The sequence below is a fragment of the Xyrauchen texanus genome, chromosome 22, assembly GCF_025860055.1.
Source record: "Xyrauchen texanus isolate HMW12.3.18 chromosome 22, RBS_HiC_50CHRs, whole genome shotgun sequence".
NCBI classification, from domain to species: Eukaryota; Metazoa; Chordata; class Actinopteri; order Cypriniformes; family Catostomidae; genus Xyrauchen; species Xyrauchen texanus.
Window position 1 is genome coordinate 18,108,351 of NC_068297.1, and position 22,882 is coordinate 18,131,232.

A 22,882-nucleotide genomic window follows, 5' to 3' on the forward strand; every position below is an offset into this window, starting at 1 on the left:
TCTCTGTATCTTTCTATGTATCTGTTCTCTTTTCAGATAGCCTGGTTGCCTTATGCAGGCAGACCACGTATTGTAGTCAGCACACGTTGAACTTTCTATTTGTTCTGTTATGTGTGTGTGTGTGTGTGTGTGTGTGTGTGTCTGTCTGTCTGAAACAAAGACAGGGGTGTGTATGGAAAGAAAAGCTTATCCAGAAAAAGAGATGACAGATCCATCTAAAAATGAACAAGGAGAGCAAGTGAATTATCAGTTCTATGGACATATGAAGAGAGTGTTTATACACAGTGGATGACAGCAAAACCAGGCTGGATCGGCATTGGAATTCAAGCTGGTCTTTTCTGCAGGCTAGCAGCAAAGGGCGAGCACAAAACAGGGTCAGCAGAGCAGGTCAGAGCTATTTCTTTTCATGCTGCAAATCTCATGGATTCTCACTAATAAGCTTGTCTTTTTTTGTGTGCATTTGTTCTCTCTGTTATATCTAATGTGGGTAGTTTGTATTCTGCAGATGAGCCTGTTTATCACTGTCATTATAATATTATTTTCTATTATCAATAGTTATTTTCTATCTGTTTAGCCATCATTTGGAAAAACCAGTGATCGACTACCGCCCTGATCATACCATCATGCTGTTTTTCCAGATTCTTCATAACTAATGCAATGTAAAAGCAGGTGTTAAAAGTGGTAGGCATTTATAATTAAAGGAATGTGAGAAGCCACAATATGTTGGTGTGGCAGAGTTTGTTCTGTTTATTTTTTGTATTCCAGTGTGTCCTTTATGTGTTTGTTTTTTGGGTTTCCATGCAACAGAGGTGACTGGATCAGGAAAAGACTGGAAATTGATGTGGTGATAGATACCATAATAACATCCTCTTAGCACATACAGTGATTGGCCAAAGTGTTATAATGTCACGTCAAGCAGTGTGTGGCAATGTGCACCCACCCCACTCTCTGAAATACTTTTGAAGGTGGTTTTCCAGAGAAGTTGGTTAAGAAATATTCCAGGTCTAATGAAAATTAAGCTCAACTGACAGCATTTGTGGCATAATGTTGATTACCACAAATATTAATTTTGAATCGTGCCTCCTTTTCTTTAAGAAAACAACACGACAACAACAGACGAGGTTTCAGTGATGTACTTGCAATGTATGGAGCCAACTTTTGGAGGGGTTAAAGGTGAAGAAAAGGTTAAGATGAAGCTTGTTCGTTTATAAAATTGCTTACATTAATTCTTCTGTTGTAAAAGTTGTAAAACTTAATACTAGGTTCGTAAGCAATTTTATCACACTAAAATCATGTTAACATGAATGTTGTTTGCGTCTTTTGGCCATACTTTGAAACAAGGAGTATTTAAAAATGTATCAGATTGGCCCCATTAACCTAGTGCCTCAATGTAACCTCGAAATTCGAAATTGTTTTTTGTGGTAATCAACATTATACCTCAAATGTTGTCAATTGATCTTAACTTGTATTTAACCTGGAATATTCGTTTAATGACCAATTATAATTTGCAGATTCTCTTCAGACTCTTGTGGAAAAATTGTAGGCGTGTGTACAGTTTACGCATTAAAAATGCCCTTTTTTATTGCAGCATGTCATTCGACAGCCTCTTTTGTCCTTGTCTTCTATGAATGTAAGTGAGTGTGTGTGAGACAAACATTTAGCTTGCTCCCAGACGTCTGGCTTCCTGTCTACATATAAAATGTCCTTCAGACTACTTAAAAAGTCATCCGATACCAAAACCAATATCATCTTCTATGACAACACACATACAATCCTATATTTCAACTACCCAATATTGTCAACGTCAAATTATTTATAGTTATAAAACATCTAATCAGCTCACACATGCACACACACACACACACGATAGCCCTAGGACCTAAGCTGTACCACAAAAGATGCAACCATGGGATTGTCCAGGTTACTGTCTCCTAGCAACAGATGGGTATTCACCTCCACTGTGGTGGTTGCCAGGAGTGACAATGCTTCTTATATTTCAAAGGAGAGTCATCAGCTAAAAAGACATGCATGTATACATACAATCTCTTTCTCTCTTAAGATCCAACAGACTACGTAACCAACAGCAGACAGAAACCTTAAGTCTGTTTCCACCGATGTGTAAGAGAGTGGATTGTACGTCTGTACTGTGATTTTTATGGAGCGAATATTCTAGACTCTTGTGAGTAGAATCTTTTATATACAATTTTCTTTAAATCTGATTCTTTTCAGCAGATTCTAAGTGGTGGTTCTCAGCTTCACGTTTAACATCATAAAGACAGTTGGCAGCATCTTGTGGCCATCCACTCAGCTGTGCATCGCAAAGGCTGGCCATCAACACGATGCACACTCCTGTGTCCATGCTGATGGGGGTGGTGTTTGCACCCTTGGGACTTGTGCTGGTATTCACTGCAGCGATCACACCTCAGTGGAGGGAAGGACAGGCACGGTTGGGTACTGCAGGACGGGGTGGAACCACGGAACTCCTCCTGCTCCGTTCAGATGGCCTATGGGAGAGCTGCCTGCAGGTGGTGCACTCTGAGCTGAAAGAATGCTGGCCAGTTTCGGGCTCCTACCAGCGAGATGCTCGGGTTCGATTGGTTCAGGGGATGGTGCTGTCATCTCTTTTCCTGTGCAGTGCTGGGATTGTGCTCGCGAGTGTGGGGGTTCGCTGTTGGACTGATATCCCTCTTAGGAGTGTAGCAGCTGCTGGTGGCCTGTTGGTGGTGCTAGCGGGCATGCTCAGTCTGGCTGCATTAGGAGTGTACACTCGCCACCTCTCAAAGCTAGGGATCGAGGTAGACTCAACTGTATCTGAGATGCAGGAGCTAAACATACACAAGCCACCTCGACTAACGCTACACCCGGCCGGGTCACTCTACTTTGGATGGGTTGGTGCTTGGGTGCAAGTGCTGGGAGGGGCTGCACTGCTGTTTGGGTTCAAAAGTGTGCAGTGTCCATCCTGTCCCAAACAGAACCTCAAAGACAGTGTTGAGATGTATGAGGTGAACTGTTAGATCGTCAACCCTAGTGGGACACATCGAAGAATAAACCCCTAAAGGAAAGTTCACATGAAGCTCAATTAACAGCATTTGTGCCATATTGTTGATTTCCCCACCAAAAAATGTAAACTAGTCCCTTGATAATAATAATTAAAGAAAAAGCAGCAGCAAAAATTGCAGTTACAGTAAGGCAATGAATGAGGCCAGTACATAAACACAAAAAACATTGTTTCAAAAGTATAGCTATAAAACCTAAACTTTATCATGCTAAAATCATGTTAGCATACTGTTTATGTGTTGTAGCTATTCTTTTGAAACTGTTTATTTTAGCATTTGGACCCCTTTCACGTCCATTGCAAGTGCCTTACTCTAACCCATTATATTAATAAATAAAAGGGTTTAGTCTAAATTATTTTAATGTAATCAACATTATGCCACAAATACTGTTGATAGATGATCCAGAACATTCCATTAGGCTTTAGTTTACATGACAACCACGATTTGCTACTTGTTAGTCAGTTGCAGATGGATTTTGAGGGACATTCTCATTCTAGAGAGCATTTGATTTGAGAATAATCTGTGTAGCGCAAAAAGAGTCATCAATATTTTTCACTGAAAAACAAAAAAGACAGTAACTTTTAAATCTGCTAAATGTTAACTTTATCAACTTTTAAGATTACACTACCATATAGATCAAAACTAAAATTTTGATATGGGCTTTTCTGGTTGTCGTATGTGGTGTCTCTATCTGCTTTGACATCGCTCAGATTTTACGGTTCATTATTCTTTTCAAAGCTGTCATAAAATGAAAGCAATGTCACAAAACTGTAAGCATTTGGGCTTTTCCCACTAGTAGGTGAGACATTGTCATATGTGATGTCACTTAAGGCTTATAGCTGATAAAAAGCTTTAAACTTGGACATAAACCAGCAGTATTTATTTATCTGTAATAACTGTACTGACATTGTAAATATGTGTTATACCTGGATATGGCCTGTTTATCTGATTAAATGTTTCAAAGGCTTATTTCCTGCTTCCACTCGTGTCATGTTAAAAGTCAGACTGCTTGTAATATTTCAGTCATCACATGTCTGTCCTCAAACTATCAATTGTCTACGTGTCATGCTAACAAATAATGATTTCCCGCTAAATGCAGCTGCTTAAGAATCACCTGTACATTCCCACATTACAAAAAGCAGTGACCATTTCACTTCACTGTGTAACGTCATATGAGTTTGCCTTTTCTGATAAAAGAACAAAACACTTATCTTTAAACACCAGAGCATGCTTTGAAAATAATAATAATGCAGAATAAGACAACTAATCCAGTATAACATTTGACCATTTTTATTTAGGTTTCTAAAAAAAAATAAAATGGTGTGCTCAATTAAAAATATGAAATAAAATTCCACAAAAACAGATGTGCAGCAGATATGTATGTCAGTAGGAAACCCTTAAAATTGTGTTATAGTTTAACAGCTGTAGCCTCAGCTGTCCCTGAGCCAGCGTCTGTAAACTCAACCAACAACTAATAATCAAAACTAGAAGGTATATATACAAAGGGGACTTAATGAGGGAATGGCATACAGGTGGGGATAACGAGGAAGTGATTAGGGCAGAGGATTCTGGGAAATGTAGGACAGGAGAAAACTTCAAAATAAGAGTCCTTGAACACGCTGGAGACAAACTGTGACAACAGCAGAGCAGTATTAATTTGCGGTGTTCGACTAAACAAACGTAGCTTTTTGCGAACAAATTTAATGACCGTTTAAACAAATTGCAGACTGGCAATCATGGTGAGATGGTGAGGCTTTTACGCTGCATAAAACTTGCATTAACTTTACACTTTATTAATACATGTATACCTGTACAATTCAAATGACAAATCCCATTCTAGACTTTCTCTTTCTCTAATACAACCTTACAAATTTCTTCTGACTTTATAGTTAAGTATGCTTAAACTACTATATATACACTACACATGCTCTTTGAGAGTAAACAAAACAAACTGAAATAGCACAATGTAAATAAATTATAATGGAAGTTTGTGTTTCAAATGTGTCTAAAGAAGTATAATGTCACAATTGTGCATGTGCACACAGACAAAAAACATTTAACACCCTCTCTTTCTAAGTGTACCTCTTTAGGTTCTGTTTAGAAAAAAAATGGTGGCTCATAAATCCCCCCTTTTAAATTTTTCATTAGTCTAATTTTATTTCAAGCTACAGTATTTATTCAAGCTACTCATCAGACGAGAATAAAACAAATCACACATTTCATCCAACAGGAAAATAGGGTTGGATACAGCAGCACATACTGTATAAAGTCAACCATTACATGGCTAAATATACACACTCTTGGAATAAAAAACAAAGAAAGACTCAAGGAAGGAACAGGTGGCCGTAGCATGCTACAGCTTGTGGCCACCACTGTGTGGCAAGTCTGAGGAAATGACCATTGCTGGGCACTTACTGTAATACAAAGGCTCCTGTTCTATATCCATGCAAAATGAGGTATCATTTTTATCTCGTTTAGCTGTAAAATATATAGTTTTTGAGCTTGCTGAACTTGTTTTCAGGTTCTGTATTTCCACAAAGACACCTTCATTCATAATAAAAAGAATAGATCATTATAAAAGCAATACTTGTATGTCTCTCTGAGCTGTCTGAACACACCAAAAACATTCATAAAACCTTTAATAACATACCTGATGAACAAACAAATATGCATCCTATAAATATAATTCTTGTACGATTTCTATTTAAAACTACATACATCACCATAAACATGGTCCTTTATCAAGTGTCTAAAGTTTGATTTGTTCTTTTCTCAGTAGTTCATAATAAATTCAGTGATTGTTTATATTGAATATACAGCAGAAGTAGGACAGTTGTTCTTGCTCCAGATGATTTTCACTTTTGACAAAAACATATTAAATATCGGTTCTGGTGACACTTGAGCCAGTGCTCTGTCCTAGATGTCCAGACATACTGATTTTCACTTCTCTAAGCTGTTTTAACACCATTCAGGACTGAGCAGAAGCTAATATGTTTGTTTCATATGTAAAAGTAGTTCTCTGTGGGTGTGGCATCACCCATGCCTGTAGTATGTGTCTGCACCTGCACAGTTGCATCTACAGGGGTGGTGCCTCCATCGTCAGTAAGCTCCGCATCTACCAACTGTTCCCCCTCACTCAGGCTCATTCTGCTTGCCTCATCGTCACCAGTGGAAACGCTCTCTGTTTTGGGTGAGGCTATCTGTTTGTTCTGTCTCTCATTAGCCAGTTTTTCAATATCCTGAAGCAGCTCTTCATTAAACTGCTTCCACTCACGGAACTTCTGCGGCGAAAACGTGGAATCTTCCAGGATCTTGTTAACAAGGTGCAGCTCCGCCTCCTTTGCCTAAAAAAATACAAATAAAATAAAAAATAGCAGCATATGTGAAATACTGAAATCACCCTGAGCCTTTTACCAATTCTGAGTAAACACATAGTATTATACACTGTGTGCATCTATTCATATAGTGTTATATTGTACTGATTTGAGTTAGAACTACTCAAATAAGAGTTCATTTTGGGTAAGTAGTGTGGACATACAGTGGCCCCAAAATTGTCTGGACACTTAAGGGACACTTAAAGATGTCTTTGCATTATATGACAAAAAATCCAACCAAGTGGCATTTGCAAACAAATTAGGCTAGCCCTTCTCTTAAAAATAAATAAATGTCTTCACTATCTGAACCATTTTTGCAAAGATTTTAAACCAGTTGATGCCATGGCAATTTTTAGTGGATGTTCAAGTTCAAACAGATGTCCAAACAGAGTAACTATGGACATGGTCAAATCAATTTGACAAATAGAAAGTGTCCAAATACTTTTAAGTCTTCATTTCAAATAGTGTATATATTGTTTTATAATTTCAAACCTACCATATTTATTTTTGTAACATTTTTGTTTGAAAAGTGTGCTAGCGCTGTCTTAAAACAAATTTAATAAAAAAACAATATAAAGCAATAACATGCATACATTTTTAAGTGTAGCATAAGTGTCTAAACATTTTGGAGACCACTGTATGCTTTACTTGTGACTATGTGTGTTTGTGTGCATTTGGTGTGTGTGAATGCCTGACCTTGAGTGTGCTCTGGAGTGCACGAAGTGTGTGTATTTTATCATTGATGACAGGGTTTTTGTTGCGTCTGATGAAGGACTTTCGGAGCTGGTCGTGAGTCATTGGCTGATTCTGACCAATCAGAGACACTCCTCCTTTCTTCAGGCTATGAAACATTTCATCCATCTCATCTACTCTTCCTTAGAGAGAGAGAAGGAAAGAGAGAGCTCTATAGTGTAATGATCAAGTTTGTTTTTAAAAGTTTAAAACGTGTTGTATCTTCATAAATGTCAGTGTAATTAAAACAACTCTCCAATGGCTGTATGAATTTAAGGATACAAGATCTAAAGAGGCTAATAGAGTCCTCAACATCAGTTATGCTACATTATACCATCTTACCTGCAACTTTACTGCCCCCTGCTTGTGAAATGGTCATTGGCTCTGATGCTGCCGTTTTCTTACCCTTTGTTTGAGGGAGCGTGTTTGATTGAGTTTTCTATGACACAATAAATAGAAAAATTCTGTAAAACATTTTTTTGTTTAAAAAAATAAATAGAAGTACACACCCATTTATGGTTAGTTTATGTAGGTTAGTTCTCTTCTGTTTTTGTGCATGAACATATGAGGGCTTTACATGTGAGTCTATGCATATGTGTGTGTGTTTATCCTTACTGTAACAAGCTTCTTGCGGTGAGGGTGAGGTGAACGAGAAGTTTCCTCCTCTGATTCTGTTTCACTGTAACAGTCTGACAATAGAAATGAACATCAATTAACATGAACATAAATCAAAACAACCTTAATAGTCTGTGTTTATTAATTATTATTATTTTATTTGTTTAAATCGGAGTTGTTTCCTTTAAAAAGGACTGACTGTAGAGTAAGCATGACATGCTTAAATAGTTAACAACTAGCCAACAAATAGTTTTTGTTTAACAAAAAAACAATGAGCATTTTAACATTTTAGAACTATTGTTTACCAATTAGGAATCCTAAAGAAAATGTCTATTCTTGCTCTTTCTCTATCCTAACATTCACTTTGGAAAAATTTGCCTTTTCTTGTCCTGCACATTTTTTACTACTTCCGTAGTAGTTGTTGTTGTTGTTGTTATAAAATTCACCAATGAGCGTCATGAAAATGACAGCTATGAATTATTACATTTACAGCTGAGTGTCATTAAACTCACCACTGAGTGTTGTTAAATTCCCCACTTTGAACTGAAATTTGAAATTACACAGACATTGCAGAACAGAGGTGGCATAATTGCATATACAGTGGGTACGGAAAGTATTCAGACCCCCTTAAATTTTCACTCTTTGTTATATTGCAGCCATTTGCTAAAATCATTTAAGTTCATTTTTTTTCCTCATTATTGTACACACAGCACCCCATACTGACAGAAAAACACAGAATTGTTGACATTTTTGCACATTTATTAAAAAAGAAAAACTGAAATATCACATGGTCCTAAGTATTCAGACCCTTTGTTCAGTATTTAGTAGAAGCACCCTTTTGATCTAATACAGCCATGAGTCTTTTTGGGAAAGATGCAACAAGTTTTTCACATCTGGATTTGGGTATCCTCTGCCATTCCTCCTTGCAGATCCTCTCCAGTTCTGTCAGGTTGGATGGTAAACGTTGGTGGACAGCCATTTTCAGGTCTCTCCAGAGATGCTCAATTGGGTTTAAGTCAGGGCTCTGGCTGGGCCATTCAAGAACAGTCACGGAGTTATTGTGAAGCCACACCTTCGTTATTTTAGCGGTGTGCTTAGGGTCATTGTCTTGTTAGAAGGTGAACCTTCGACCCAGTCTGAGGTCCAGAGCACTCTGGAGAAGGTTTTCGTCCAGGATATCCCTGTACTTGGCCGCATTCATCTTTCCCTCGATTGCAACCAGTCGTCCTGTCCCTGCAGCTGAAAAACACCCCCACAGCATGATGCTGCCACCACCATGCTTCACTGTTGAGACTGTATTGGACAGGTGATGAGCAGTGCCTGGTTTTCTCCACACATACCGCTTAGAATTAAGGCCAAAAGTTCTATCTTGGTCTCATCAGACCAGAGAATCTTATTTATCACCATCTTGGAGTCCTTCAGGTGTTTTTTAGCAAACTCCATGCAGGCTTTCATGTGTTTTGCACTGAGGAGAGGCTTCCGTCGGGCCACTCTGCCATAAAGCCCCGACTGGTGGATGGCTGCAGTGATGGTTGACTTACTACAACTTTCTCCCATCTCCCGACTGCATCTCTGGAGCTCAGCCACAGTGATCTTTGGGTTCTTCTTTACCTCTCTCACCAAGGCTCTTCTCCCCCGATAGCTCAGTTTGGCCGGACAGCCAGCTCTAGGAAGGGTTCTGGTCGTCCCAAACGTCTTCCATTTAAGGATTATGGAGGCCACTGTGCTCTTATGAACCTTATGGGCAGCAGAATTTTTTTTGTAACCTTGGCCAGATCTGTGCCTTGCCACAATTCTGTCTCTGAGCTCTTCAGGCAGTTCCTTTGACCTCATGATTCTCATTTGCTCTGACATGCACTGTGAGCTGTAAGGTCTTATATAGACAGGTGTGTGGCTTTCCTAATCAAGTCCAATCAGTATAATCAAACACAGCTGGACTCAATTGAAGGTGTAGAACCATCTCAAGGATGATCAGAAGAAATGGACAGCACCTGAGTTAAATATATGAGTGTCACAGCAAAGGGAATTTGCTGTGACACTCATAATTTGCTGTGGGTCTGAATACTTAGGACCATGTGATATTTCAGTTTTTCTTTTTTAATAAATGTGCAAAAATGTCAACAATTCTGTGTTTTTCTGTCAATATGGGGTGCTGTGTGTACAATAATGAGGAAAAAAAAATGAACTTAAATGATTTTAGCAAATGGCTGCAATATAACAAAGAGTGAAAAATTTAAGGGGGTCTGAATACTTTCCGTACCCACTGTATACAATGAAATCACTAAAACAATGAATCACACACTCAAAAGCTGATTCTCATGCACAGGCCACAGAAAACAAATGTATGGTGCACTCAGTAATTCTGGTGTTTATGTCATTTTAGACTTACACTGACACCTAGCGGTGTGAAGGCAGCATCATTCAAATGCAATAGTTTTCAGTTTCTGACAGCATTGTAGAAATTCACTTTTCACAGTCAGCCGTGATTCATTTAATCCACAAGTGAAAGTGTCCAATAACAGGGCTGTTACTGAAATTAAGCGAGTAGTATTCAGCTGGTCATGTGATCTTAACATGGCAGACCCCATGAGGGGACCATCTCCATGTAGAATACAACTTTTATTAGGTTACTGAAATCTCATTTGAGTGCTCATGATTTTACACATGTTTCACAATTACAATTCATTTCTTTCAGGAGTAAACTATTTAATGAGGAAAAAAACACTGAGTGCAACTTTAAGTGCATTTGATTTACACAGAACCAAAGCTGCATAAAAGCTGCCTCTGGGTCTAGGGGGTAAGAGTTTTATGTATTTAATGTAATGATGTATTTAAATTAAAAAAAATATTACAAATATTACAAGCAAAAATAATAATTAAATTGTGTAATGTTTAACCAAATTAAACTGATAAGACTTAAAATATTTTAGTATTTATTTCATTACAGTTTACTCAATATATTTTAACTGAATTTTGTTATGAAATTTAAATGCATAAATCTTAAGATTATTTTTTGTGTGCATCTTCAAATAGAATTTGGATCCCACATAGAGCCGCCTTAATTTGACAGTGTATTGACACCCTTACAATCCATAGAGCCAGCTATCATAAATACTGTGACTCAAATGTGTTATTTCCCTACCTTCTTCACTGTCTTGACTTTGGGCATATTTCTTGTGTTTCTGAATGGCTGTGATTAAACAGTTAATCCATCTGTTGAGACAGAACGAATGAGAGAAAATTATAGAGTTACAGAAAAAGTCAAAAACACAGATTTTTCTACAATCTACTGTATATAGAATCTAAGGAGTCCACAGTAATTGCTCAGTATAAGATTATCACCAATAGGGGGCAGAGGTGACCTTTGAGCAATCCCAAATACATAATAAATGAATTCTGCAAGCGTGTTTGCTGTAGTAGAGAGTGATAACAGGTAGAGGGGATTCACATCCTTTTTAGTGCTGGAGACAGATCTGTATGGCTGTATGCCTGTATGTCTGACCCTGAATGTCTGCTGACTCACTGCTTTACTGCAGTTCCTCTGGTCAAGTGTTGTTCAACAGGTCAAAGTCATTAAGAGTCATTTCAGCACTGGGTTTTTAAAGCTCCTTAAACAGAGGCCGTCTGAGATTATTCAGTGAAACTTGGCAACAGAATAACTGTACAATCCTGCCCAGATATAGTTAAAAAAAATAGCACAATTCTCTTCAGAAGAGACAAACTGAGTTACCTGATCTGTCTATTATTACCCTGCTAATGTTATAGCATATAACACCTATTTACATTCAAAGGTCAAAGCACAATTATTTTGTGCATGAGGAAACATGATGAAACTGCAGGTGTGCCGTAAAATCTAATCCTTGTGACATTTTGCGAATCGATGCTTGGTAAAATGCATTCTAAGATATAATATCATGATTGTATGTCTGTAATATTTGTGATCAGAAATGCTGGAAGAGAAAATGTGATTTGTTTATATGGAGCCACACTCACTTGCTCATGTCGGTTACATTATCAGCGGCGAAGAAGAAATTTGTAAAGCGTGGATGACACATTTGAAATACACTAGGAAAAAAACAGAAAAAGAGAAAGACAAAGAGAAAGAGAGATGACAATAAGCATTAATCTTAGGGCAGATGCTTCAGCAGCTTAATGAAAAAATTAAAACGTATTTATCAGCATGTTGGCAGGTTGTGCTGTGTTTGTGGGCTGTGGGGGAAGATCTGAGAAATGTAAAGTGTAAATGTGTAGTTCACACATCTCCAACTAACTGTCCTTTTGCCTCTGATATTCGCACCCCTACAGCCAACCACAAACACTGGGACCCGAGGAGCATAGTGACTTATTTTAAGAGTGTGAACACCAACAATCACACTGAAAGGAGTTTAATGTCATTCAGTCCAGACACGACACTTCCTTTAAAGGAATATTTTCCCCAAAATGTAAAATTCTGTTATTATTTACTCACCTTCATGCCAGTCCAAACCTGCATGCTAATGATATACTCTTGAACATAGAAGGATAAATTTTTGAAGAGACATCATGCAGCTCTTGCCATGCAACAAGTCATCGTGACCACATCTGTCAAACTCCAAAAAGGACAAAAAGAACCAAAATAGCATCATAAAAGTACAGTTGTATTCCCTAATACTTATGTGGTATATTACAAGTCTTCTGAATCCATACAATATATTTGTGCAAGGAACATACCGTAATTTAAGTTAAATAAATAAAGTTGTTCCTCACACAAAACTATATGGCTTCACAGACTTGGAATATAGTGTCTGAGTCCTATGGACTTTTTTTTATAGTGCCTTTGTGATGTTCTTTGTCCTTTTTGGGGCTTGACACCCATGATCAGCAGTGATGTTGTACTTGAGTCCAGGACTCGGACTCAGGTCCCCTTACAAAAAAATCTAAACTAACCGCAAACTTGCCAGAAATTTGCCGCTTGTTATTTATCATGCAAATGAGCTTTTGATTTGCTGCAAATGTTTGCCTGAAGTTTGCAGTTCTTCGAACCTTAAGCAACAATGGACAATTTGCTGCAAAGCTCATTTGCATGTGAAAATGATCAGTGGCCATGAACTCTCGGTTTTCGTAAGGTTTGACTCAGGTTGCAAAATTAATGACTCGTGACTTGTCTCGGACTTGAACACTAATAACTCGAACTTGGACTCAAGCTTTGAGTGCATTTTGATTTTGACAGGGCTTGGAGCCTCATCCGTCCCAGAGCCGACACCTGAGACCTCTGCGCACCCAGCTGCCCTGACCTCTGATCCTTGGCCTACTGCGGCCTCACCCTCTGATCCTTGGCCTATTGCAGCCTTGCCCTCTGATCCTCAGCCTCCTGCGGCTCCTCCTACTGTGGCTCTGTCTGCTTCTCCTCCTGCTTCTCTACCTCCTGAGACTCATGTGGCTCCGCTTCCTATGGCTCTGCCTGTTCCATTCCCTGAGCAGCATACTGCTCCATCCCCTGAGGCTCCACCTCCTGAAACTCCATTCCCTGAGCCTTCTGCGGCTCTGCTCCCCGAGTATCCAGCAGCCCCACCCCCTGAGATTCCAACATTTCACATTGCCTTGTCGGGCCCTGTTCCACAGCCCAGGCCTCCTCCCTGGCTGCCAGACCTCGCTCCCTTCCTGGAGCCATGGCCCCCCGCCCCTTTCCTGGATACTTCTCCCCTGCTGCCGGACCACATTCCAACCATTGGGCTGCCCCATTGGTTTCCCCCGCCCTTCCCCTCTTGGCAGGTTCACCAGCACTCTAATCAGCCACACCTCATTCACTAAATCCCCTATATGTTAGTTATTGTAGTTGTTCTAATTTGTTTTGCTTTCCAATGTTATTCATCTTTGTTTTGCCTTTAATAGTGCTCAGTGTTTTCTTTGTAGTTTTGTATATGCTTTTATTTTGTCATTAAACGCACTGCAATTGGGTTCACTCCAACACCCGTCTTCATCTCAACTTCCATCATAAGCATGAAAATTACACCCAATTGATCCGCAGCTGCTCTTGGTATATTTAAACTTTTCATGAAAAAATCACAAACTCTGATCGCAAACGGATGTTTTTATTTTCCAAAGTGCAATCTCTGTGATGGATATGAGGCCAAATATGATCTAACAATATGAACAAGACCCATGTAAGGTCTAACAGGAAGATCGGGACCCTGTCTGTCTCCACCACTGCAGTGCATACTGTAGGTTACTGTTTGTGAAAGGATTTGTGAATAAAAATAATGTCACATCTGCTATAATTATGCCTTTGCATTGTCTTTTAAGTAACATGTTCAATTGAAAATGGCTATTATTAAGTTTGAATATGGAATGTGATATTGAATTCAAATTACATTACTGTATGTGGGTTAATAATGTAAGCAGAAAAGGTGCATACTGCATGTCTGATGGAAGTTTTAATTTTTATAATATTTCTCAGGATTTTTAAATATTACATTTCTCAGGCTTTAGAAGTGTGTTAAACATTTATGCATTTGGCAGACGCTTTTATCCAAAGCGACTTACCATTGCTCAAGGACACAATGGTGGTGGCCGTGGGGTTAGAACCTCTGACCTTTTGATTAACAGCCCTGTGCTTTAACCACTACACCACCACCACTCATGTGAGGATGTGTAATTATCAACCAGTTACATGTTGGACTTTATCATACAGGCATACTGAAATAAGTTAAAACTTAACATATATTCTTCACAGTAAACCATAGATATACATTTATAGTAACTTTAATATTTAAAAGTGTATTTTATGACATAGACAAGGATTCGTTATTCGGACTTGTACTTAAAGGGGACTCGACATGGACATGATATTGGTGACTTGGATTTGGAATCGGACTTGAGAATTGACTCGGACTCGAGATCTAGTGACTACACAGGTGGTCACTATAAACTTATTGTACGGCAAGAGCTTCGCAACAATTCTACTTTTATGTTCTATAGATATAAATAACATCATATGGGTTTGAAATGACATGAAGGTTAGTAAACAATTACATAATTTTCATTTTTGGGTGAATGAACCATTACATTCAACACAAGTTAAGCTCAATTGGAAGCATTTGTGGCATAATGTTGATTACCACAAAAAAAAATTTTGTCACTCCTTTTTCTTTAAAAAAAAAAAAGCAAAAAGTGAGGCACTTAGAGTAATTTAATGGGGCCAATATTTGAAGGGTTTAAAGGCAGAAATGTGAATCTTATAATTTCATAAAAGCACACATTATTTCTTCTGTTAAAACATTTATTTGTATTATTTGAGCTGTAAAGTTTAAATTGTTGTTTTTGCTGCAGACTACTTTTCTAGACAGACGAACGTCTAGTTATTTATAACCGACGTTACATTATCATGGCAAAATATTTGTAAAATTGGATATAACTTTTAGGTTATATCCAAAGGTTTGTAAGTGATTTTATCACATTAAAATCATGTTTACACAATGTTTACTTCTTGTGGTTATACCTTTGAAACAAGATGTATTTGAATGTTTACAGATTTGTCTCATTCACTTATACTGTAAGTGCTTCACTGTAACACAGATATATCCTATATTTTTTTTAAAGAAGGTACGAGTTGAAATTGTTTTGTGGTAATCAACATTATGCCACAAATGCTGTCGATTGAGCTTAAACCCAGAATATTTATTTAACTGTGAGTAATGCATGGCTTACCAGTGTCAGCAAAATGTGTGTTGTGTTTACTGTAAGGCAGAAGATACTCACTACTTCCTCTTGTGCTCTCCTGCACTCTCAATATTGTAGCTGCCGATCTTGAGTAACCCCTCAGCCTTCTCCTCCTGGATAACAACATGGATGGGATTCTTTCATTAAGTAAAACTATGTCAACAGATTTTGTTTCAAACTATCAAGCATTGGATAGTTTCTACTGAAGTGTGAGGGTCAAAATCCCTTGGCTCTTCAGATATATCAATACATATATATATCCTTTTATATCAATATCTATCTATATTCTGTTGCTTAACTTCTTTAATAAAGTGATGAATTAACTATATGCATGATCACATAATCAATTCTATTTTCTTATGCATAACTGAAATATACTTTGAATCTTATGTGTGTTGGAATGTTAACTAGTGTCTTTTAAGGAACATTCCAGAGTCTCTCTCTGTCCTGCCCGTAGTCTGAAGGTCCTTTGGGGATAAGCTTATCTGTGATGAGAGGGGGCAGGGAGAATGTTAAACATATGTTCTGTGTTTGATCCTTACTTTTCTATGATTAAGTATATGGTTTAAAGTCCTATGCAATACTACCTGAATAGTAGAAGTGTGATTTTCTCTTATTATTTCTTTAGGGAAGAAAGGTATGTTATTTCTACCCCTCTCCTCTGCCCGAGGAGTAAATATTTTATCTCTCTGTTTTGGTTCAAATGGCCTGATAATGTGTGCTCTGGCTGACTTGTGCCCAGAGAAGAGCTGTCGTTCGTCAGTGTTTTGTGTGTGCGTTTGACCTTCTACCTAGGTTTTGCACCCAGGGATGCACACCAGGCCGACTCGAAGACGCCCCGCGACCATCTGCGAGGTCACTTCAGACGTAAATCTCGGGCCCAGACGACAATTGCGCTGATTAATGTTGATAGGCCATAGCCATCTATATGTTGTGACTTTATGTTCTTTTAGCCAATCAGGAGTTAAATAATAGAATGTACGTCCTTGCAAATGGTATAATTGATGTAAGATTTTGTGTAATGTACGAGTTAGCTTTCGATCTCCTCGTGAGACTTTGCCGCTGGCTCTACCAATTTCACTGCAAACTATTCTTCAGTAAATTTTGGATTCTTTGATTGAACTTCTTGACTCCTGGTTTTCTTTCTCCATATCTGGTCTGGGTCACAACTGTTACACCCCTAACAGTTTGGTGGAGGATGCGGGCAATCACTCCGTGGTGACATCTCTGGCAAATCAAGCAAACAAGGTAGGAAGCTTTTATTAATTGTTAGGGCTGTCTGACTGGAAGAGGTTTTGAAGGGGAGCGGGAGAGCTTCACTCCGAGGCGTGTGAAGAGAAGTCGCTGAGAGAGCTGTTTAAGGGGCAACAGCAAACAGCGCAAGTGAAACGTGCTCTGTGAGGGGGCCCAGGTGGGCATGGGTGAAGCACCACCCCGGCAGAGTGCGTCCCTGGACGGGAGGTCCAGTGGCACCGTAAACCCGCTCAGTCTCTTCCACCTCAGATAGGGGTACCCCGAGCTTAGTGAATCAGGCAGTTAGGGATTCAGATATTAGTTATAAAATAAAATACAATACAGTAGGGATTGTTTTGCCAGGGATGCATCAGGAGCGGTCCCAAGTAAGTAAATAAATTGTGACCCTAATTGGTATGGATCAGTATATGTGACCAGGATGTTTGTGAAGAATACTTTGTGGTGAAATTGGTAGAAATCCAGTATTGTTGCTGCTATAGTTAATTTATCCGCGTAAAATATTTGCTGCTAAAATCTTTTCGGTAGTGATTTTCAACTGTGACCAAGAAAAATGTCTGATAAAGGGAATTTTCTGAGTAGTTCTGACCAAAACGAGCAGGGCACACGCTGTAAACAGCTCTGCTCTGACGAGCTCAAATTGAAGAAATGTGCATGAAATCAAAAGGTTAACCCTTAGCGGACTGGACAATGTTTATTCTTGGGCTGTTCTTTTCATGTCATGAATGAAGCCTGATGTAAGATTAACTAAACTGAGAGGGAGCAGCTGTTGAATGGACATGTGTCAGATCATCACTCCTTTTATATCAAAGTGATGAGTAAGAATATTTAGATTATAAAAGGAGTGATCACTTTAAAGCGATTGAATTGTATTTGGGAAATCACATTATCTGGACAAACAATAAAGCTTTGAGTGTATTGCGTTAAACTGAAGTCAAATAAGTTATTGAATTTTAAACAAAGGGTGTATTTAAGATAAGTGTTATATTTAGGCTGCAGAACGAAAAAGACGCTGATAGGGCCAAATATCTATCCGTGTTTGCCTATTCATGGATTTGTAAACTGGGTGGTATACCGTTAAACCATGAAAAGGTTGATCCGTCCATCCAAATGTGATGGACGGATGGTCTAGTTTGATTGCCCAGCGTGATAGAGTGGCAAAAATTATTGGGCAGGAAGTCGGCTGTGATCTGTGTAGTTTGAGTGAGGGTTTCGAGGCTGTTTGTGAAAAAGCAGAATATGTGTGTGTGCTCTCAGCTTGCCTGACAGAAAAACAAATGCAGTTCTACTTTGATAGCAGGGAACACTGAGACACTTTATCAGCGATCAAGGCCAAACAGCATTCAGTCTCAGTCACCATTCACTTTCATTGAAAAAAAAAACCACAATGAAAATGAATGTGGTCTGCTGTGAGCAGATGTGGGCCCCTGTGTGAGAGAATGCATTAAAGCAACAGATTGGGCTAAATAAATGCAGGCGTGAAACACAGCAAAAATATAGGAGCATTTATGTCAAAATGTGATTTGGATCAGTGATTAATCTAAAAACAGCTGCTGAATTAAAATTCTAATTTAACTAATTCAGGTAGCAGGTTTGGGGAGATGTATGGCAGAGCGTTCAGTTTCGGTCACCATTCACTTTCACTGAGAAAAAAGACACAATGAAGATGAATGTGGTCTGAGGTGATCAGTCTCTAGCAATCTTCTTAACATTTCATTTTGTATTCCAGCTAGCCGATGATGAGTGTGAAGGAGGCCGGCAATGACTTATTTTGATTGACACGGGCGCGACTGTATCAATTACAGATCTCGATTTTGAGATCACTTCTGAAACTTTGTACATAGAAGGTCTAAATGGCACAAAGGTATATCATAAATCTGTTCCTATCCCTCTAATCATTTCTAACTCTGAAAAAGTCTGTTGGACTGAATTTTGGGTAGCGAAAAATACTGTAGAGACTCTAATCGGTGTTGACATTCTGAAAGAACTCGAAGCTGATGTTTTGCTTTCTCAAGATAAGCTAGTGCTTGGCTGCAATGAAACAATTCGCTTATCTCAGAGTGGCCCCCACCATGAGCAGAGATGTGCAGTGGCTGAACCTGCTAGGTTAACTGAAACTCGCTCTGAGTGGAAATTTATAATTTCCAAATTTCCTGAGGTATGGGCAAAAGATAAATATGATTGTGGTTTAGCACAGATTCAGCCACTGAGCATCCCAGGTCCTTTGCATGAAGCCAAAAGACAATATCCTTTGAAAAATGAAGCTCGACAGGGGGCTGACACGGTTGTTGATGAACTATGCAAACGGGGATTGTGATTCCCTTCTTCTCTCCCACTAACTCTCCTATGTGGCCTGTCAAAAAGCCGGATGGGAGCTGGCGTTTGACTATTGATTACACTTCTCTGAATGCAGTGTCTGAGAAAATGCACCCTCTGGTGGCCAACCCCGCAACTATCTTTCATGAGATAGGATCTGAACATTGTCTTTTTACTGCTTTAGACATTTCTAACGGTTTTTGGACTTGTCCCCTAGCCAAGGAGGACCAAGGCAGATTTGCTTTCACCAGCAGGGGTCGCCAATGGACATGGAGTCGTTTGCCACAAGGTTTCTGCAACTCACCCACACTGTTTCATCAGGTACTAGCATCCTTCATTGATCCGGTAAGAAAACAACTTGAATATGACGGATCTGTTGTTCTACAATATGTGGATGACATTTTAATTGCTAGTCCAACCAAGTTCAAACATTTGACTGCTGTACAGACTGTTTTGAATGCCCTCCAAAACGGGGGATTCAAAGTGAACTTGAAGAAAGCACAGCTAGCACTGCCTGAAGTGACTTATTTGGGGCAAATTGTGGGTGTGCATGGCGGACGCATCACTCCTGAACGAGTTAAAGCTATCATTGAACTTCCAAAACCAAACACGGTTACTGGTCTAAGGCAAGTAATGGGTCTTTTGAATTATTGCCGCCAGTATGTTTCTGAATACACTGAACTTTCTAAACCACTCACAGAGGCGCTGAAAGGAGGAAAACCTGGATCGGAGCTGATCGACTGGACTGAGGAGATGGAGGAGGCATTTGTGAGTATCAAAGAAACTCTTGTTTCCTCCCCAGCATTACGTCATGCCGATGCCAGCAGGCCGTTCCATCTATGGACATGGGTGGGAACTCGATCCTATTCAGCGGCCCTGTGTCAAAGGGTTCCAGGAAGAAACTCCTATGGGATGGTAGGATATTATTCTGCTCCTATTCCTGTTTCAATGGCAGGACAGCATCCGTGCCTGTTGATATGCGACTGTGCAGAATGGGCTGTAAAGATTACAGAGGACATTGTGACTCATCAGAAGGTGATACTGCACACTAGACACCAGATTCTGAAACTGTTAACAAACACTTGTTTAGGCTCTATTTCTAATCAAAGACGAGCTAAATGGGAGGCCACTCTCTTGAGCAAAAATGTGGATATAAATATTGACATTGAAACCCTGCATCCTTGCTTCCAGAAGAAGGAACTGCACACAACTGTGCCCGACTGATCGAGACGGACAGCCAGAGCCCTCTTCAATCTGAACCACTTTCTGATGCCATGAAGTTGTTCGTGGATGGTTCCAGCTTTCATGAACAGGGAAAACGCTTCACTGGCTGGGCTGTTGTAAATGAACATGGTGAAACTGTTGACTGTGGTTCTCTTTCAGGAGGAGGGGCTCAAGTGGCCGAGCTGGTCGCATTGACACGAGCATTGCAGTATGGTCAGGGGAAACGAGTCAATGTTTACACTGACAGCCGTTATGCATATGGTGCTGTTCATGACTTCGGCCCTGTGTGGAGACGCAGAGGATTTCTAACCACTGCCGGTCTGCCGATCTCTCATCAACAGCAGGTAAAAGAACTTATGAATGCCTGTGATCTTCCTGCAACAGGAGCAGTTATCAAAGTCACTGGACATGCAACGGACAATTCTCCTGAGGCCACAGGAAACCGAGCTGCTGACACAGCTGCCAGAGAGGCTGCAACACGGACTGAGACTTGCGTGAGTGTTATGGCTCTTGCTCCTCAGGAGAGTGAGACCCCCAGAGACATTTTTAAACTCTGATGAGGATGACCCTGAAGAGATAGAACAATGGACAAAATTAGGAGCTCAGAAAAATGCAGAAGGACTGTGGAAATTTCATGAGCGTTTTGTTTGTCCTGTTTCTGCTAGAACTGAACTAATGTCTTTGTATCATGGTTTGGCACATGCAGGTCCTGAAAAACTACATGCAATGATTTCCAAAACCTGGTGGTGGCCACGACTGAGGGCTTCTTGCAATGATTTTTGTAAGAGATGTCTAGTATGCCTAACGGTTAATTCTTCTTCTAAGCTGAAAATTCCCTTAGGACATGCCCCTCGACCTCAAGGGCCGTGGACACACCTCCAAATTGATTTCATAGGTCCACTGCCCCCTAGTGGAGGTTTTACATACATTCTAATGATTGTTGATCTGTTTTCCAGATGGGTTGAGGCATTTCCACTGAGAAACTGCACCGCAGATGCAACCGCCAAGATTATGTTGAATGAAGTTTTCCCAAGATGGGATTTGCCCTTACAAATTGATTCAGATCAGGGTACACATTTTACTGGGAAGGTGATGAAAAATGTCATGAAGTTGATGGGGGAGAGGCAACACTTTCACATTCCATTTAGGCCCCAATCTAGCGGATCTATTGAACGCACTAATCGTACGCGTAAAACTTCATTGAGAAAGAGATTGTTGGAGTGGGGGAAAGGGTGGCATGCGGCTGTCCCAGCGATTTTGTTAAGCATGAGAGCCAGCCCTAACAAGACTACACAGCTCAGCCCTTTTGAGGTAATGACAGGTCGCTACATGCGGCTGCCCTGGGATGCCCCCTTGCAACATGAGGGACCATCCGGGCCTTTGAAAGACGCTTTACAAAATTATCTGAAAGCTTTGGATGACAGTCTGCGAGACACACGGGTTAGTGTTAGCACACGACAAGCAGATCGAGATAATGTTGAGCAAAAAGACATGCCTGCTTTGCCTGAAATAGGTGACAATGTGATGTTACAGTGGGAGATAGTTTCCCCCTTAGATCCGAAATTTGATGGGCCTTATCAGGTGGTATTGACCACTAACACCTCTGTTCTACTGGACAGGGGGGTTTTGGGTACAGTATGGAGACATTGGTCACAGGTGAAACCACTTGAAAAGTGTAACAACTTACTACCTCGGGATCATTAAATGTCTATCGTGTATGTTAAAATTCTAGAATTCTAGAACAAATGTTTTATCATTACAGATGGCTGAATCCGACGACATACTGAAGCTGCTAATTCTTCAAGAAGAAGTGCGTAGTGAGAGACGACTGAAAGTGAAACGAGCTTTCATCCGATTGGTACTTCCGCTCTCGTTGGTATTTTTAATTCTGATCGCTTTATCATTTTTGATGTGGATTCAAATTTCAATTTGGACAGGGAGATTCCATGCGTTTTCAACACATTGGGATTGCGAGGAGATCGATAACAGTCCATCATGGGCACAATACCCATGTCTAAATTCAACTGAGGGTCTAAATTTAATTCCGACTATGTACCAAAAGGTAAATGATCGTTGTTATCGTCTGGACGGAAATGAGACAGTGACCTATTGGCTTGGTCACTCCCCAAATTATCCCGATACTACCCTCATTATGCAAAAAGGTCGGTGGATGGGGAGTGGGTGTCCTCTGTCTGTGTGTGTGGATGTGTGTTCTTTCTGTTTTTCTTATGTATGCAGGTCTGCTTGCAGTAACTTGAACCCTTCCGAGGAGGAGAACCGACTGAGAAAACTGACGACACGCTTGGAAGAGAAACTTAAGAAGGATAACATCCATGCCCTGTTGTGAGTGGAAGGTGGGAGAGCCTTTGCGTGGGGACTGGGAATTTGTAGTATCCAGCATGTCCGCAATGAGGCGAAGAGACAAGTGTGACCCGTCAGGGAAGCATGCATTACCACTCCACCTTCCGTAGTGACCTCACTTGGTAGACCAGACGTGGCGGTATTGGACCCCACATTGGTCTAAAACGGGGGACTGAAGGGTGAGGGTCAAAATCCCTTGGCTCTTCAGATATAGCAATACATATATATATCCTTTTATATCAACATATATCTATA

General features: G+C 39.9%; 2 protein-coding genes across 5 annotated transcripts in view; one reads left to right on the forward strand and one right to left on the reverse strand.

Annotated features, from left to right (window-relative positions):
* Positions 1-14: 14 nt before the first annotated feature.
* LOC127662734 (claudin-23-like) lies at positions 15-4,016 on the forward strand. 2 transcript variants are annotated; one of them, XM_052154037.1, is made up of 2 exons: positions 15-387; positions 2,230-4,016. In XM_052154037.1, the coding sequence occupies exon 2, from the start codon at positions 2,340-2,342 to the stop codon at positions 3,012-3,014; it is 675 nt and encodes a 224-aa protein (XP_052009997.1). In that variant the 5' UTR covers positions 15-387; positions 2,230-2,339; the 3' UTR covers positions 3,015-4,016. The 2 variants fall into 2 exon arrangements, with proteins under 2 accessions (XP_052009997.1, XP_052009995.1); XM_052154035.1 differs by having other exon boundaries at positions 2,233-4,016.
* A 314-nt stretch (positions 4,017-4,330) lies between these two features.
* Positions 4,331-22,882, reverse strand: part of LOC127662726 (connector enhancer of kinase suppressor of ras 1-like) — a 51,788-nt gene continuing 33,236 nt past the window's right edge. For all 3 annotated transcript variants that reach the window (XM_052154019.1, XM_052154018.1, XM_052154020.1), the window contains 7 exons: positions 15,515-15,588; positions 11,771-11,842; positions 10,920-10,990; positions 7,778-7,851; positions 7,505-7,601; positions 7,127-7,305; positions 4,331-6,400 (listed from right to left, as the gene is read on the reverse strand). In XM_052154019.1, coding sequence (XP_052009979.1) covers positions 6,056-6,400; positions 7,127-7,305; positions 7,505-7,601; positions 7,778-7,851; positions 10,920-10,990; positions 11,771-11,842; positions 15,515-15,588 — 912 coding nt within the window. In that variant the 3' untranslated portion in view covers positions 4,331-6,055. The remainder of the gene's footprint in view (positions 6,401-7,126; positions 7,306-7,504; positions 7,602-7,777; positions 7,852-10,919; positions 10,991-11,770; positions 11,843-15,514; positions 15,589-22,882) is intronic.

Bases quoted from the DNA above. Each gene is read 5' to 3' on its own strand.
- LOC127662734 (XM_052154037.1), top strand. From the start codon at position 2,340: ATGCACACTCCTGTGTCCATGCTGATGGGGGTGGTGTTTGCACCCTTG.